The following is a 16035-nucleotide window of genomic DNA, read 5'->3' as shown; positions in this document are numbered from 1 at the left end:
TAATTATAAATACGGTCCACAACATTAGAAGAATCATTCACGTCATCCCAGTTGAGTTTCAGCCGGAGAAATCCAGCTCAATAGGAGAAAACACAGATGGGCAAGTGAATGGGAATAGCCATGCCGGTCCTTGAGGGTTGGTCTTCTAAAACCTGATCCAAAGCTTGGATCAAAAATCTGTGCTTCTACAGAGTCTTGCTGATGATCTAAATACCTGATTCAGCAGTGTTGAAACATTTAGACGCCATCGAGATCCTTTCTGGAGGACCTGGGTTTGATCAACCTCTCTGGAGAACCAGGATGGGAAAAAAGAGCCTTAGACTCAGCGCATGTTTATAGATTTAAGAAAAGTGTTTTGTCTGGTGAACAATGAAACCTGAACTCTTAAAGATAATTGTGGGATTCCAGATCGGTTCATCATTGCAGGTATAATTCCTCCAGATCAGACCTGCAATACAGGCATGTTGTCTTTTGGTTACTTTTATTTCTCAAGTCAAAATAAAGAGAAACAATTTTTGTTGTAGGATTTTATTTGTTTAGTCATGCAAAAAAAATCCAGCATCCATTTGACTTTAGACACATGTAGCCCCTTCTGTTTGTAAAGTCACATTGCAATATATTAACTTTAAGAGGAGCATGATCAAGCTAAGGCTTCAGCTAATCTTTGTTTTTTTATGTGGATTAACATATATATATATATATATCTCAGACAACAATTTCATAACCTGGTGGATGCAAATAAATTTCCATTTAACAGTGAAAAATTACCAGAAAGTAGACGTACATGCATATTTGTTCCATTTGTAAAACTGCATATATAGTGTTCAGATTTTTTTTTTTTACTCTCCCAGCCAAGATCTTTGTAGCATGTATTCCCACATTTCACTTTAGTTTTGAAGAAAGCATGTTCAGCATTTGCCAAAGTATTTGAACCAGTTTGACATTTAAAAATGGAAAGCGAGACCTTTAAAGTTCTCGGTTGTGCGCGTGTGGTTAGTTACATACTGATGAACCTTGTAAAGATCTGAGTTTATATGTTAAAACCTTGGAGTTGTTAGGTGCACTTTCTCCATCTTGCACCATCTAGTTGGTTTCTGGAGTTATGCAAACTTACAGGGTACCACAAAAATCAAGCTTTCCATTAGATTTTTGTGCTTTATTATATAATCTTTTTGTATTTTAGATACTTTGTCTTATTTTCCCTCCCCCACTTACATGAAATCAGTAGAGGAATACTCAATTTTAGTTATTTCAATGTGAAGTTGGTGTAAAAGACTAAGGTTGTTCTAAATGCTTTGACAAATGGTTCCTCATCTAAGACTGGTTCAAGCGATGTACTACGAAGCAGGTTTCATACATCCAGACTGTTTTAACTGACAAGAAAAGACTGACAAATGTTTCTCAATACTCAGTTTCAGGGTGAAGCACTGACTGTGAGGCGTCGGTGTTTTGATAGAAAATCTGAACATAACTGGAAAAAAAAATTTCTTAAGACTGAAAATTGAGCAAAAACCAGACCATCCGTCCATCTGTTAAGTGCGTCCACAACTGTCAATTTTTGTTAAATTCATGTTTGTCGTGATCTTTTTAAAACCCAAACTTCTACGTTTCTTAAAACTCTGCATTAGTGTAAACAGACTCTTTCTTGTGCTCTCAGGGTTTTAGCTGTACAATCAGCAAATGTACAGTGAAAAGCAAATATTTTAGAGCAAGTAGCCTCATCGCTCAGAAATGGCTTAACATTACATTTTAGACCTATTTTTAAATGCTAAAAAAAGGGAAGGGGCGACAAAATAGTTCATGGCACAGCTACAAAATATATTTCAAGAAGGGAGTCAACAGCCTGACCATCGAGGTGACTATGATGTTTGTGAGCATAAAGTTTTACTGGATAAGAAAATATTTTTCTTATCTTATTGTGTCCTTTACTTTTGCACGTGTTACCTGTCACTGCAAACCATCTGCAAATGATTACTTTGCTAAATAAATAAATGACCGAGTTCAAATATTCCTCTTGCATGTTTACCAGCGACAGTTGGCAAAAGCCAGATCTGAAAAGTGCAGTTAAATGATCACAAGTGAAACGTCTAAGAAAATAATCAAATTAACAAAAAAATGTAATTTGATCATTGAATTTGCTGTCATCACTTGTTTGCATTTGTTATGACGAGTTTCTTAATTCATTAAAATCCATTTAATAATTGTGAGCTGCAAGTCTGACCAGTCAATTTTAAAGACTATTTCAGAATAAATAAATCACATCAGCAGTTAAAGATGAAACTACAACATGCACCGCCACCGCTCAGCTTTGACCGACGGCTACATATGAATCTACATATATACATGTTAATCTCATCTGATTGCACATTTATAATTTACGTCAGTTTTACTTAACCGCTTAGAAAACTTTATTCTAAAAGGATTGAAAATACGAGCCTAAATAACTAACATTTGTCATAAGCTCTGCCCCGACTGTCACGCTTGCAATTATCCATTACCAATTGTATACATATTCAACATGCTCTGTTTAAATTTGACTTTTTAGCTGGTTAAAACATAACTTTAATCCAAAACATACACATGTGAATGTGACAACCTTTATGCTTTCTTACGCTCAGTTTTCAAATGCATTGCTTATTGCTTCATAGTACACCCCTTAACTCTAAAGCTAGCCTCTTAAATGTGCTTGAACCTTTTATTTTATTTTTTATTACCCTCCTCTCCCTCATTTCAATCTTCCCATTGGTGCACGGGAATTTGCCTACATACAATTATCAAAATTAAAAAAATACACTTTTAGATTGGTGGCATCAACACACAACCAGGCCGGTGCCGACAGCACAAACTAGTAACTCAGAAGCATAAAAAAAAACATCACACAGACTCAGCTTTACAAAGCGTGGTGGAGGAGTGCACACGAGTGTTCATGGCATCTCAGATACGTCGATCGAACAGAAGCACAGAGGCAGTTTGTACAACAAGACGAGGCTCACAGATGGTTTTCTTTTCTTAAAAGTTCGCTCGACCACACACACACACACACACACACGACTTTGTGGTCAGAAGCGTCCGCCGATTTATAGCGCGTGAGTCACCATGGAGCAGCCTGGCGCAGGACAGACACTCAACAAGCCTTTGCTCATTTGCTGGTACAGAGTCACACAAAGTTCAGACGACACCGTGGAAGAAACACAGACGCACGTGACCTTGACCTTTTTTTCCCCTCACCGAAGAGGGAATCTTTGATGTCGTGTACTTCTGTGATGCTGCGATTCAGACTGGAGACAACAGTTCATACAACAACTTTTCCGGATCGTTTAAAAAATTTAAAAAAAAGTCACCTGCTCCTTTTATTTTCAACCTAGAAACATTAAAATGCAAACATCAAAACATTTGTGACCACAACATTTAGAACAGAGATTGATTTCAAAAAAATAAAAGTAAGAAAAAGTTCCAGATCCCACTGATTAGTGTCAGTGAAGGTCCTGATTGTAGCCCTCTTTCCATTAAATCCCTCTGCTGCAACATATTTTACATTAGCAGGACTTCACACCGAGGTACAGCGAGCCAAGACCGACGACATGCAGTGCAGAACACGACCAAAAGAGAAACGAGACGGGTTCGTCTCCGTCCCGCAGCGCGGCGTTGTGGTGGCAACAGGACCGCTTGGTGAAGGTCAAGGATGGTAGAAGAGAGGGCAGAGGTAGAGTGAGGTGGTGAGATTTTTATTTTTTGGCAAGCATAAACTGGAGTTGCAGAGAGGTTGGCTCCTTCAGAAGGGCAACAGCATCGAGTCTTTAAGTGTGCAAACAAAAAGAAAAACAGTACAGGCCAACGGCTGGCTGGAGAAATCTTGCTTTACCTTTAAAAACACACAAACATGAACCCAAGAGAGCGTGCACGACGCCTCTACTTGATTTGGAAGGCCCGATTCAAATTTTGTACCAACACTGCCACCCTGTGTTTGGATTGAATCATTGCAGACCAAACAGATGGAGTCCTTCTGCAACTTCAGGACGAGCCGGCCCTCGGACGACGCATCTAAAGAGCTTGACCTTAAAAGAGCAGGGACGTGGGACTGTGAGCATGTGTGTGCATGCATGTTGTCTTTGTATTTACAGCTTGAATTTAAAATAAAATAAAAAATAAAAACGCCCGCATGAATTCCCTTCCTACATCCCACATAGCAAATTAATTTTTCCTAGATTCCTCAATATAAATATCTCCTTATAAACAGTTCTATTAAAAAAAAACCCATTTTCCTTAAAAAAAAAAAAAGTCAACCCAGAATGCTTTTAAAAAAAATTAACCCTCAATTAAGTCAGTATATATTTAAAAAAACAAACTAAAAGGTCCCTTCGGTAACGGGGTTAAAACACTGCAGGGGTGGAAACCTGACTCCTATTGAACCTCACCAGCACGTCCATACACCAATTAACTCAAACACAAACAATACTTGCGTTAAAGTAAACACTCAGCTGCTCTGCTTCGGCCCAAAGTGATCATATTATTCCAAATATTCCCGCTGCCCCAGGAAATCTTTCAAAGTGGTGATGAATATTTATATTTCTAACACTCAAATCTGAGACAGGAGGGGAGGGGAGACAAAGGCTGTGGGAGAACAAGGACCAGGACAGCATCACCCCTGTGTAGCCATCAGAAGCATGCACCGTCTGCAAGGCAGGGCCCCCAACAGCTGAGCTCCTCACCGTCATCATCGTCTAGTAAGGGATGGACTGGGTTGGTGTTGGTCATTCAAGCTATTGAAACTTTTTATTTTTTTTAACGTGTGTTTTTTTTGTTTTGTTTTTGTTGCTTTTTTTTTTTTTTCCTCTTCAAAGATTGTATTATTTTCCCCACTTTTCAGGAGCCCGTGCAGCCAGGATCCAGGCTCCACTCCGGCCTCGGAGAGAAAAGTAGCTGTAGAGTTCAGGCAAACCTGGAGAGGAAAAAATAAATTAATTAAAAACATGTTGGTCTCTGCGCAGCGAGCTCACAGCACGCTTGTCAAACTGCATTGTGAAAAGTAGAACGGAGTGAAAGGCAAACATTTTGTGAATGTGTGTGCAGTATTTCGCACAGATATGGCAGATTTTGTGGATGTTTTCTGTCATACAGAAAACACGGCTTGAACTTAAAGTTCATCTTTTTTTTTCATACCTGATCTAATTTCTGATCTTAATATTTTGGGGGGTTTTTGATTCTGCTGCTGGTAATAATTTGATGATGTGTTAAGCAATGAAGTATTTCCTTATCTGTAAAACCAATAAAGTATATCTTCACAAGATGCTCAACATTCCCCATTTTTCCATGTTGGAGTTCTCATAAAATTATTACTTAATTCTCATAATGTTCTGCTAATATTAAAACTTTTTTTCATAATTAAGAAATAACAGGTGAACACACCTGAACAGGCTCAGTGACTCTAGGTTTCCTGCTCGTTTTATTGGTCAAACTCGACACGAGCCAGGTGTTGAACCCCTCTGTGCCGCCACTGCCTCACCTGGGCCTGTGTTGTCCGTTCACTGCAGCGGTGCAGCCGGTGCTCCTGAACAGTGGAAGTGAACGTTGAGCCACTTGGCGTCGCGCCGGTGCCACATGCGGGTCTCCTCCGATTGGCAGGATCGAGGCCGCCCCTGGCTGTCCATGTACTGCGTCAAGCGGATGTAGGCGATGCAGGCGGCGTCCTCGCCGATCAGATGCACGTGGGGGTTGAGGATGGTGGTGTGGACCGGCTTGCTGTTTTTACTCATAACTGCAGCAACACAAAAGGAGCAAAGCCGCTGAAGGTGGTCTTTGGAAAACAGGGAGTTTTGGAAAAGATGCGCGTTGGCTTGTTGGAGTAATTGGTAGATGAAAGTGACATGTTAAAAGCGACTCACATTCATGGGACATAAACCAACCAAAGGGGAAAAAAAGTATTTTGTATATATGCCAGAGGTTGCGACTAAATGGTAAAGAGTTTGAGGAACTTACGATTCTCAAAGTAGAATTTGTGAAAGTCCATGCCCTCCACCAGGTTTCCAAGAGCTTCTGGCTCAAAAGAAGTAAGTCCAGGATCACAGATTCTCCTGCAGGAAGACGTATCAATTACTGACCTACAGAGCCAACCAAAACTAACCTAACCCGCATGTTGCCCAGGCAATGATAAATCGCAAAAAAAAAAAAAAAAAAAAAAACATACGTGTAAGCATCAAAATCCCCATTGTTGATGGCTTCGATGAGCTGCTCCGTCATCTTGATGATCTCTTGTTTCCGAGCTGAAGCAGAAACAGGAGGAGGAGGGGCACACAACCAGGAAATGTCACAGAAAGTCAAGAGTCATCTGGAGGTTGAACCACACGCTCCACCTCGACTCGCTGTTCGACTTTAAAACCACTTCAGAACACAGCAAACAAACTTCAGTTTGGGAAAATGAGATCATAAAATACTCAGGCACAGTTATCCTGTTGAGAAACGTAATGCCTACACCCTGAGCTGTTACAAAGGAGTAAACGAGCAAAAAAAAAACTTTTGCTGCAAAGTAAACCTTAATATCTGCATGTACATTTATCCATAAAGTCTTCCATCAGGCATAGGCAAAATAGGCAGAGATAAATCTCCGATAAACCATTTCCAACCTGCTGTCTAACGGTCACCTGCAGCCTGAAGTCTGACTGATCGGACCCTGGCTCAGGGCCCGCTTCCAGCTTCCTACAGGGAACCAACCCGCATATCAAGTGCATTTGGTCCAATTATATGAATGGCCTCTTATTGCGCACAGTCAATATTTACAGGGATTTAAAAAGAAAATTGAGAAGCAGAAAACTGCAGTTATATCATCATGCCAGCAGATGGAAATACAGGACAGGGAGCAGAAACAAGTTTGGTTGAGATAAAAAGGAGGAGGACTCCTTCACTTTCTTTTTAAACAGTGAACCAATTAGAAGGGGACTCGGGGTAAATGATGAAAAGGCAATGTTGGTTGTAGAAGGAAGACTGGAGCAGAAAATAACCTGCTGACTTCCAGGTGGACGGTGGACAGTGAGGAGACACAGTCCGCTGCTCTGCCCCGTCCCTGAACCCTCTGCACCAGCAGCCACTGCTGTTTGTCAAGACAAACACACAAAACACACACAGATGTTTGCCGACAGCCAGGCTGAAGACAATAAGCAAGCCCACAGGATGTAAATATCCGAGTTGGTCATTTGAAAAGACACAATGAGAAGGAAACTGAGAAATCCCACCAACACTTCAAGCCCAACGCACCGTGCGAGCGCATAACATCAAGAACGCTCAACCCGTCTCATCTGGACCAGGAAGGAGCAAAATGAAAACACAACATTAGCACATTGGTGGGGTGTTCCCATTGGATCCGCTAACTCTGAATTGCCTTAAAAGCGACTCACATCTGCACATCTGGAAATTCTGGTGATGACCCATTTATTTCAGACAGGACGGGTGGTGAGCCGCAAGTGTCAAGATTTGTTTCTCAAATGTAAAGAAATGGAAATTGCAAAACACTAAATAATACTACGGCGCTTTACAAATGCGTTCACCTCCTTTGAACCTTTTCACATTTTGTCACAATCACAAACTTCAATGTATTTACTAAGATTTTGTGTAACAGACATACAAAGCATTGTAGAATGTGCATTTCTATTCAGGCCCCGTTACCTCGACACCCCGAAGCAAAGTCCATCCCAGCCCAACCACTTGCCCTTCAGGAGGCGCCTAATTGGTAAATAGAGTCCAACTACGTGGAATTTAAACTCCTTATAACCACAGTAGGCCTCGGAGGTTTGCTCCAGAGCATTACTGATAACGTCATGGAGACATTTTAAAAACAATCGTCCGGAAATGTGGAGAATCAACAAGTGGAAAACCTTTCCATCCCTTGGCAAAGCTTGGTACTCAAGATCTGTCTATCCCAACAGATCTGGAGCTATTTTGTGAAGACGTGTATATAAAAGTTTTAGTTTCAAATAAGACTGAACGCAAACGCACACCACAATTTCCCAATTATATTCTGTTCAACATCTAAGCATCATTTAGCTCCCATTCACAATTAAGTCATAAAGAGTGACAGTAAGTCACGTTAAAGTGACTTTGGAGAATGTTTTCATGGAGAAGAGTTTTCTTAAAAATAGATACAACATGGGAGAACATATTTATCATCCTTCAAGAAGTCTCGGTGACGATGCTCAGGAATTTGCTCTCAACTCGTTTTTGCATCGATTCTGCCTGCATCACAAATACTCTTCGTGTGGCATTAATGTACAGCAAACTCTCAAGCCATGTGCCAACACTTAAAGTGACCGCAGTATGAAAAACTTGGACCCATCTATCACATTTACTGATGGGAACTTTCAACCTTCATTGGCATTTTTTCAGAGCCTGATAAGGCAACATGCAATTATCACAAAATAAATAGATAAATGAAGAGTAGAAGCGTTGTGTTGTTTGGTAACAAGGTTTCTTTCCCCCACCACACTTTATTTTCTTACATAAAAGCAAACCATTTACATGCAACTCTTATGCTTCCCGTGATGCTCATTTCACAACAAAATCCTCAAGCCCTCACCCAAACTCTTTGTGGTGGAATAAGAGTCGACAGATGCCCTAAAACACCAACCCTGCAGTCATGCATTACCTCAACACAAAGGAAGGAAACAAATTGTCTTTTTTTTTCCTCCTCCATCTCTCTGATCTGAAAAAGCCATAAAGTGAGCTAAAAGAAGCATGCAGAGAAGGTGAAAGTTGGACAAGTACCTTTCCTACCTTTCATCTCCTCCTCTTCGGCGTTATTACAGCTCTCTGTGGAGCCCTGTGGAACACAAAGGGGTCACACAAAAAGACACACGGAGAAAAGACAAGAGGAGAGCGGGAGGAAGAAGGGGAGAACACACAAAAAAAAGCACGTTTTTGTCTTTGATGTTGAGTTTTATGACTGAGACACGACTGACAGCTCTGGACACACTGCCTGTGAGGACACAGTCAACCTGACGGGACAGATGGAGGGGTGGACGTCTCCCTCCCAGGAGCACAAACCAGCCGAGGGGACAAGCACAGAGCCGCCCGCACACACCGAGGCAGCAGGGTGACAGATTCACTTTTAATCTTTAATTTAAGTTGCATGCTGGCCGTGTCGCCGCTCTTCAAGAGGAAGCGTGTCGGGTGACGACGAGAGAATAGAGTCGGTAAAAAGAATATCATGTTAGAGTAACAGTTTGCCAGCTTGTCAACTAATCTGAGAAGAAGAGTGTTTCTGTTAAAGATAATTTTACAGAATGTTTTATGTTATATAAAACATTTATATTTTCCTTAATAGTTTGTAAAGTAGCGTCTACAAGGATTCTTTTATTTTTAATTTATTTCACTTGGTTGAGGAAACTCAAAGTATTCATTTGGATTCTCCTGTTTCCATGATCCAAGTCAAATTTTAAATTCTCTTGGAGTAGATCATTAAAGACAGACCAGGCAGAGCCGTTCAAACGAGTTGGAAAGTCAAATTGTGGAGTGAAACAAACAGTGAAAGTCAACGAGGGGCTCCTTTAAGAACGTTTCTAAGTAAACCTCAATAGTTTGTCGTTCTCATATCTGAAAAAGTCAGATACCAAACTCCTAAAAGCTAGAAAGAGTAGAAGAGTGAGGGGCAAAACAATCAGTGCCGACATGCAACCAACTGGCCAGTAGGATTAATGAGGAGTGCAAATATTAGAGTCTGGGAAAAGTTTATAAATTTATTCTTCATCGGCCCTGCTCTCCATCTAAACTCCATCTAATACATGTATGATACGAACTACCAATAACTAGCCTGCACAGCTTCCTTCTGAAGGAAAACTACAACTTTAACAAAGCAGATTGGATTGTAAAAGAAAAAAAAAAGATCTTTAACAACATATTAATTTAATAAAGCGTGAAACAATTTAAATTAATCGAAAAGAGGCAGAAATATATTTTGCTTCACAAAAACATATTTTGGTGTTGGAGATGTTTTCTTTGTCAAGGCGTACTCTGATTAGTGGTGTGGGCTGGTGGCTTCGGGTTGGAGAAGGAGCGGCTTACCTTGGTGCCGTCTGCTGGGTTGTGTACAACAGTTGCCTGGGCTTCCTGGGGGGAGGCAGGAGACACTTTACCATGCAGGGAGGGGATGGATGATGCCACGGAATACCAGCATATTACACGAAAACGCAGACATACAAAACAATCCCAACTACAAACACAGCAGGGCACAAGAGCTACGGCACAGAGACCGTTTGCAGGAGATTGTCGAGGCGCAGTTTGTTTCCCCTGCGTTGGTTCTGTGGCCAATAGTCTCCAAAACGCACAGAAACTAACAAAAACTACACGCATTCACCAACAAGGTCATGGCTGAGGAGGAGGATTCTCTAAGACATGCAGGCAGTGCAAATTTCATGAAGCGTACTCGTAACCTGAAAGCTTTTAGAACCGTGTGTGGTTCTGTCGACAGCAAAGGGTAAAATTTCGACTGGAAAGCTCACGATCAAAAGAAGCAGACGGAGCACCAGCTGCATGCAGATAGATCTCCCTTCCTTTACAAGTCGTTTTATTTTGAAGGGTTATCCTCCAGTGCAAGGCCAGATCTCCACTCAGCTGAGCTTCAAGCTCATTCACAGGAAAAGCCATTTTACCGAGCTCCTCGTTCATCAGTCATCTTAAATTAAAAGTCTGCTTTTTCCACCTGGCAGCGAAGTGTGAAAAAATAAAAATTCAGCATCTTGCTCTAATCCTCCTAAAGTTACTGGTCTGCAAAGTGAGCCTGCTTGAACTGTGAGGATGCATCAGAAATCTGCACGTCAGTTTAATGCCCACATTGTTTGTGTGACGATTCCTCTTCCTCAGTCTGGACTCTGCCACAGCAACATTCGGCACAGAGACGTTCAAGCGCTCCGAGAGTCAAGAAACACACAACACGCTGTATTCTAGAGCAGTTGCACACGTGTGGTTTAATTTAGCACCGGACTCAACCTGGGAACATGCAGCCCCTTCACTAAGGTGGGATTAAAGAAACATAGGCTTGGACAAAAAAAATGGGGAAAGGACACATGTAGAGTGAGCAAAGTTGCAAGAAGAAGGGACTAGAATTGTATTTAAATTTCTAGGAAATAAACAGAGAAACTAAGCTAACTGCGCTTACTGCTAACAGTGCTTCTCAGTTTTTTTATATATTTTTTTCATTTTGGTGTTAAAATCTCATCTATAAACACAGGGGCTGCATCCTCCCGCAGATAATCCATCACTCGACTTATCAAGCTCCTGTTGTACCCAGAAATCCTCCTTAACAATTTGTTTTTGTGCAAAAAAATAAATTAATTTAAATTTTTTTTTTTTTCCAAAACTGGTAACAGCACTCTGGTTACAGGTTTGGGCATACGATAGTCACCCAGGTGAGCTGGAGAGAATGTAACTAAAGTACCTGTTGAAACCTTAAAGTGAAAGTCTGTATGTGTGTATATGTGGTTCTGCAAGAGGTTTGGGTAAAACATGAGCAGGAGTCACAGAGCAGCCGTTCAAGTGTTAAAGCTGTCCGATTCTCCACCACGAGTTGTTTTTTTTTTTTTTTTTTAGGAAGATGGAAGAGAGGCAGAGACAGAGTAACTGAACACCAAAAAGAAGGAAAACATGAAATGAGGTCACGAAAAGCAACGGAAGTGAACGTAAACAGATGTGGTACCATTGGCGCGGAGGATGACATGCTGCTGTCTTTGGTGCTGCTGCTGCTTACTACACTGTTTTTACTGTTTCCCTGCGACTGGGTCAGAGAAACACAACACAGAGTGACTCCCGCGGAAGGCGTCCGGCCTCAAACAGGAGCCACAGGAAGAAAACAGGAACAGAGCTACAACGCGGCCAAGCTACACACTCAATACGTCAGTGTGGTGCAGGAGATGCTCCGTGCATTTCTCTGCTGCCCACTGCTATGAATCTACCTCTGACTTATTTTGATTAGCTGAACAGTAATTTGTAAACAATGAAAAGTACTAGTACAAGGTTGAGCAAAACATGTAGCATAGCAAATATTTAAAACTAAGACATTTTTATTTTGCCTACAGAAAAAAAAAAAGTTTGGCGTCTGCTAGATGAACAAGCTGAGTTCATCTCACAGGTGAAAATCTACAAATGTGAAATAAAGGTGCTAATAATAAACCAGTGCAGGTCTGTGCATGCAGTGAAAGGCCTTGATGAAGGCCCTTTAATCGCAGAGAGGTGCGGTACGACAGCAGGTTCTTGATTGGAAAATATCACCGTTTCACTGATTTTTTTTTTTTTTACCAAAATGCATAAAAGAAAACAAAATGCACATGATCTTATGGTTTCAGTTATGAAAAGGAAAATCAACATTAATTATTACTAGGCTAAAAGAACACATTTTAAGAGGCGGCTCTCCTGACATTCACAAAGGGACCATCCAGGCTTTTTTCCAACACTTCCTCCTAAGACTCACTCAGATTATTTTAAACCAGGGATGTCCAAAATGTGGCACACGGGCCATTCGTGGCCCTTTTGGATCACCTTGTGGCCTCTGAATGCAATTCAAGACATTTTTCTTAGGGACGCTTTTCGTTGTCATTTTAAACATTTTGATTGTTTACCTCCTTTGCATTCAGGTTAGTAACCAGCAAAAAAAAAAAGTCACACAAAACAACATCCATAAAGTACAAGTAGAATGAGTTTAAGCACCACTACCCCCAGATTTTTGTTAAAATAGGTTAGCTATAATTCTGTTTTGAATTATTGTATTGAAAGTGCTTCAGTTTGTCAAAAGCACTGAAAGTTATAATTTACTGTAGAGATGCACTAAACAAGCCCTAAAACGCTCAATTAAGTCTAGAAATGTATAATATTTTCCAACTATTTTGCGCAGGTGACCAAGGCAGCTGTTTTTACAGGACAAAAAAAAAAAAGAAAAGATGAATTCCCAGACATAAAATGCAATGATGATACAATCAAAACGTAAATACTGGGACAAAGAGAGACATGGTTGTAAAGGTGTAGAAAGTTTGCAGCAAGGAAAAAGTTTCACATCTGCGATGCAGGCGCCGTTTGTCTGCGGCTAAAACGGCATCATGGGACCAATATGGTGGAAGAGACGAACAGACGTTGCATGTAGGACATCCAACAGGAAAAGGGAAGAACAGGAAGAAGAAGAAAAAAAAAGATGCCGGAAACACCTTTCCCCAAGAGGAAATAATTTTTTTAAAAAGCAAGCAGGATAACCAGACAGAGGTAAACTTGAAAAGAGGAGAGAGAAAGAAAGAAAAAAGGCCCAACAAAAAAAACAACAGAGGCGATCTCACCATCAAACAAACACTTGAGCTGGACTTCCTTTTCTGACAGAAGGCAATGGGAAGGAGGAGGAGGGGGGAAAAAAAAAACAAAAAAAAACAAGAAGTCATCGGGAAACAAGGAACGCATCAGAAGCAGTTAAAAAAAAAAAGAGTGAAGCTGCCACGTTGATCCCGGGAAGAGAGGAAAAACAAAACAGCTGCACAAGCTTACAGAGGCGAAAACGTGAGACAAAGAAATACTAAAGCTGTCGAGGAAAAACAAAAACAAAAGAGAATCAACTAAAAAAATAAATAAGTAAATACAATGAGCTAATATTAGAGAATAGATAGCTGTAGATGTAGGGACGGACCATGAGGGGAGAGGTGGGCATCTGATGTTTGAATCGCCGTGTGTAACGGGAGTTTTATTCCGGCCCTGGTGATCATGGCGCTTCACGGCATGCACTGACTCTCACTCTCAGTCAACATGAGAGACTTTGTAAATTCTGGTTCAATTCTAAACCTAAACACACCAACAAAAACCCTGAGCAACTAACTCTACATAAAGAACCAAGTCCTAAAAACACACCATATAAAAACCCATTTCTGATAAATACAGACTTAAATCAGAGGAATAAGTCGCTATGCGCCCCGGAGGGGTCAGAAAACTTACCTTCACGCCGTCCGACTTTTTGTTTAGTAAGGTTTTGCACGCTGAAAGAAAGCAGGACAAGGAGACGAGGACAGTGTGAGACAGCAAGACAAGCCCAACACACAAAAAGTTCACCTTTACGTCAGCGAGAATGCCGCGGGAAGGACAATTACAACAACGGCACAACGGCTGTTGTCACGAGAGGTAGACAGCAGCGAAACAAAATACGAGAACAGAAAGGTTCCTGTGCCTCAATTTAGAAAATAAATCACTTTTAGAATCTTTAAATAGAAATTTTACGTTTTCTTACAAGAGGCAGCAACTAAATGCACTTTCAGCCCATTTTTTTTAATTAAGCTGCCATTTTTGTCTTCTTTTTAACTCTTAGGTGAAAATAAAAAGTTTTAGCAAAGCTGCGACATGATTTTACAAGGTTTTTAACTCATTTTTTTTTTCTTGCTCAGCAGAAACCTTGAAAATAGAGCAGTGATCATCAAAGGTCTATTGGTGGAGCCTTTTGTTTTCATACCACATTTATTCTACCTCCAATCATCATCTTTCAATACATTATAAACTCAAAGAAAGAAAGAAATTCATTTCTGATTCAATTTGCCATGTCCATGAAAGAAGCAAAAAAAAAAAACATGAAATTGTTTCTAACTCAACCAGATGTGCTCACGTTTCTTTATGTAAATATCCAATGGTACTGACATGCAAATTAAACATGCAAAAACACACGGCCCTTAAATTCATCTGAAACATAAAACCATATTTGTTTTAGTCCCAGAGAGCCACCCTTACCTTCCGTTTGCAAACAAGTAAGGAGAGCAGAGCAGAAAAAAAAAAAAAAAAAAAAACAGCGACACGTTTAATATCTGCATCTTAAGATCTGGACTCAAAACAAGGGAGAACTGCAGGGATGAAGAGTCAGGCTTTCACTTCAAGTCAAAAAGCTTCCTGAGACCATTTTCGCTGGAGTGGTTGCCTCATGCAGCGCAGCATGCAGCAGCATCCACTTCAAAGTCTTCACACTGAAACGCTGCGGAGGGACGAAACCTAAAGTGTGGAGTGCATATATTTGGCTTATTGGCAAAAACATACTACAAAAAAAAAAAAAATTAAAAATCTTCAGCTGTCGACCTGAAGTGACAGGCCAGGCAGGAACAGAGGCCCCTGGTAACTCCGGATGGAGGCGGAGATTCTGCGCTTCACTTGGGGAATCTGTTACGTTCCCTCCACAAATCTTTTAGCAGAAGTGTTGAAAGGAATTGTTGAAAAACAAACTAAAACAAACAGAAATTTAATTGAGAATCTCTGATGAAATTAGCTTTTATTGTATTTTATTTAACTATTTTGCAAAGGTAAGTATGTCTGTGTCTTTGTGATCAAAAAGCACGCCACACTTTTCAGATTTTTTTTTCCCATTTAAAAATAAAAATAATCTTAAAACCATGTATTATTTCTCTTCCACTGCACTCTTGTACTGCACACTTATGCATTGTTTTGTGCTGTTTTACTCCCACTATGTCACTTACGATAAGATGACACAACTCTCCCGCCTGGTTTTTGTTTCCTTCTGATGACGACAGAAACGCTTTGCTCGAAGCACACAGATGCCGCGAGGCTCCGTTTTAGCTTAGTCCATCAAACGCAAACAAGAAAGCAGGCAGAAGAGCAGAGGCGACGAAAGTAAAGCAGCCGACAGGAGAAACACTTTGCATTCTGTTCATCCAGTTTTCCATGCAGGATGCCAAACTGAAAGTCTTCAAGTTGGGAAACATGCTTGGCTGCCAGAGCCATGCTGCGGGAAGGTGGCAGCAAGGAGGCAGGCAGGCAGGCGTCGGTTCTCAAATGAGTCAAAAACGCTCACATTTTTGTTTATGTTTAAAATATAAAAGGCTTCAGGGCGAAAGAGAGCAGCAGCATCTGTTGTGTTAATGCAGAGCTGCAGCTTCGATAGGCGGCAGCTGGAAAGGAGGTCAGAGGGTCATGCTGAGGGTGGGAAGAAAAGGAAGGGGGGGGGGGAGAGAGAGGGGGGCTTCAGGTAAACCACCGCCGTATTCTGCACAGGAAATGAAAACATCCTGACCAGGAAAGGAGGCGCGCTCATGA

The 16035-nt window shown here is 40.9% G+C and overlaps 1 protein-coding gene across 17 annotated transcripts in view; it reads right to left on the bottom strand.

Moving 5' to 3' along the window:
* Nucleotides 1-2668: 2668 nt before the first annotated feature.
* Nucleotides 2669-16035, bottom strand: part of camk2g2 (calcium/calmodulin-dependent protein kinase (CaM kinase) II gamma 2) — a 45906-nt gene continuing 32539 nt past the window's right edge. For 2 of the 17 annotated variants that reach the window (XM_055029139.1, XM_055029150.1), the window contains 8 exons: nucleotides 13945-13985; nucleotides 13302-13334; nucleotides 10048-10092; nucleotides 8752-8806; nucleotides 6185-6260; nucleotides 5977-6071; nucleotides 5504-5755; nucleotides 2669-4939 (listed from right to left, as the gene is read on the bottom strand). In XM_055029139.1, the coding sequence (XP_054885114.1) occupies nucleotides 5523-5755; nucleotides 5977-6071; nucleotides 6185-6260; nucleotides 8752-8806; nucleotides 10048-10092; nucleotides 13302-13334; nucleotides 13945-13985 (578 nt within the window). In that variant the 3' untranslated portion in view covers nucleotides 2669-4939; nucleotides 5504-5522. Of the gene's footprint in view, nucleotides 4940-5503; nucleotides 5756-5976; nucleotides 6072-6184; nucleotides 6261-8751; nucleotides 8807-10047; nucleotides 10093-11677; nucleotides 11756-13301; nucleotides 13335-13944; nucleotides 13986-16035 lie in introns of all 17 variants that reach the window. The other 15 variants (XM_055029141.1, XM_055029151.1, XM_055029137.1 and 12 more) reach the window with 9 other exon arrangements.

This window comes from Poeciliopsis prolifica, unplaced genomic scaffold (assembly GCF_027474105.1).
Source record: "Poeciliopsis prolifica strain line A6 unplaced genomic scaffold, Auburn_PproV2 SCAFFOLD005, whole genome shotgun sequence".
Taxonomy (NCBI): domain Eukaryota; kingdom Metazoa; phylum Chordata; class Actinopteri; order Cyprinodontiformes; family Poeciliidae; genus Poeciliopsis; species Poeciliopsis prolifica.
Note: the sequence above shows the minus strand (reverse complement) of the source record. Positions and strands in the feature narration are given on the sequence as shown.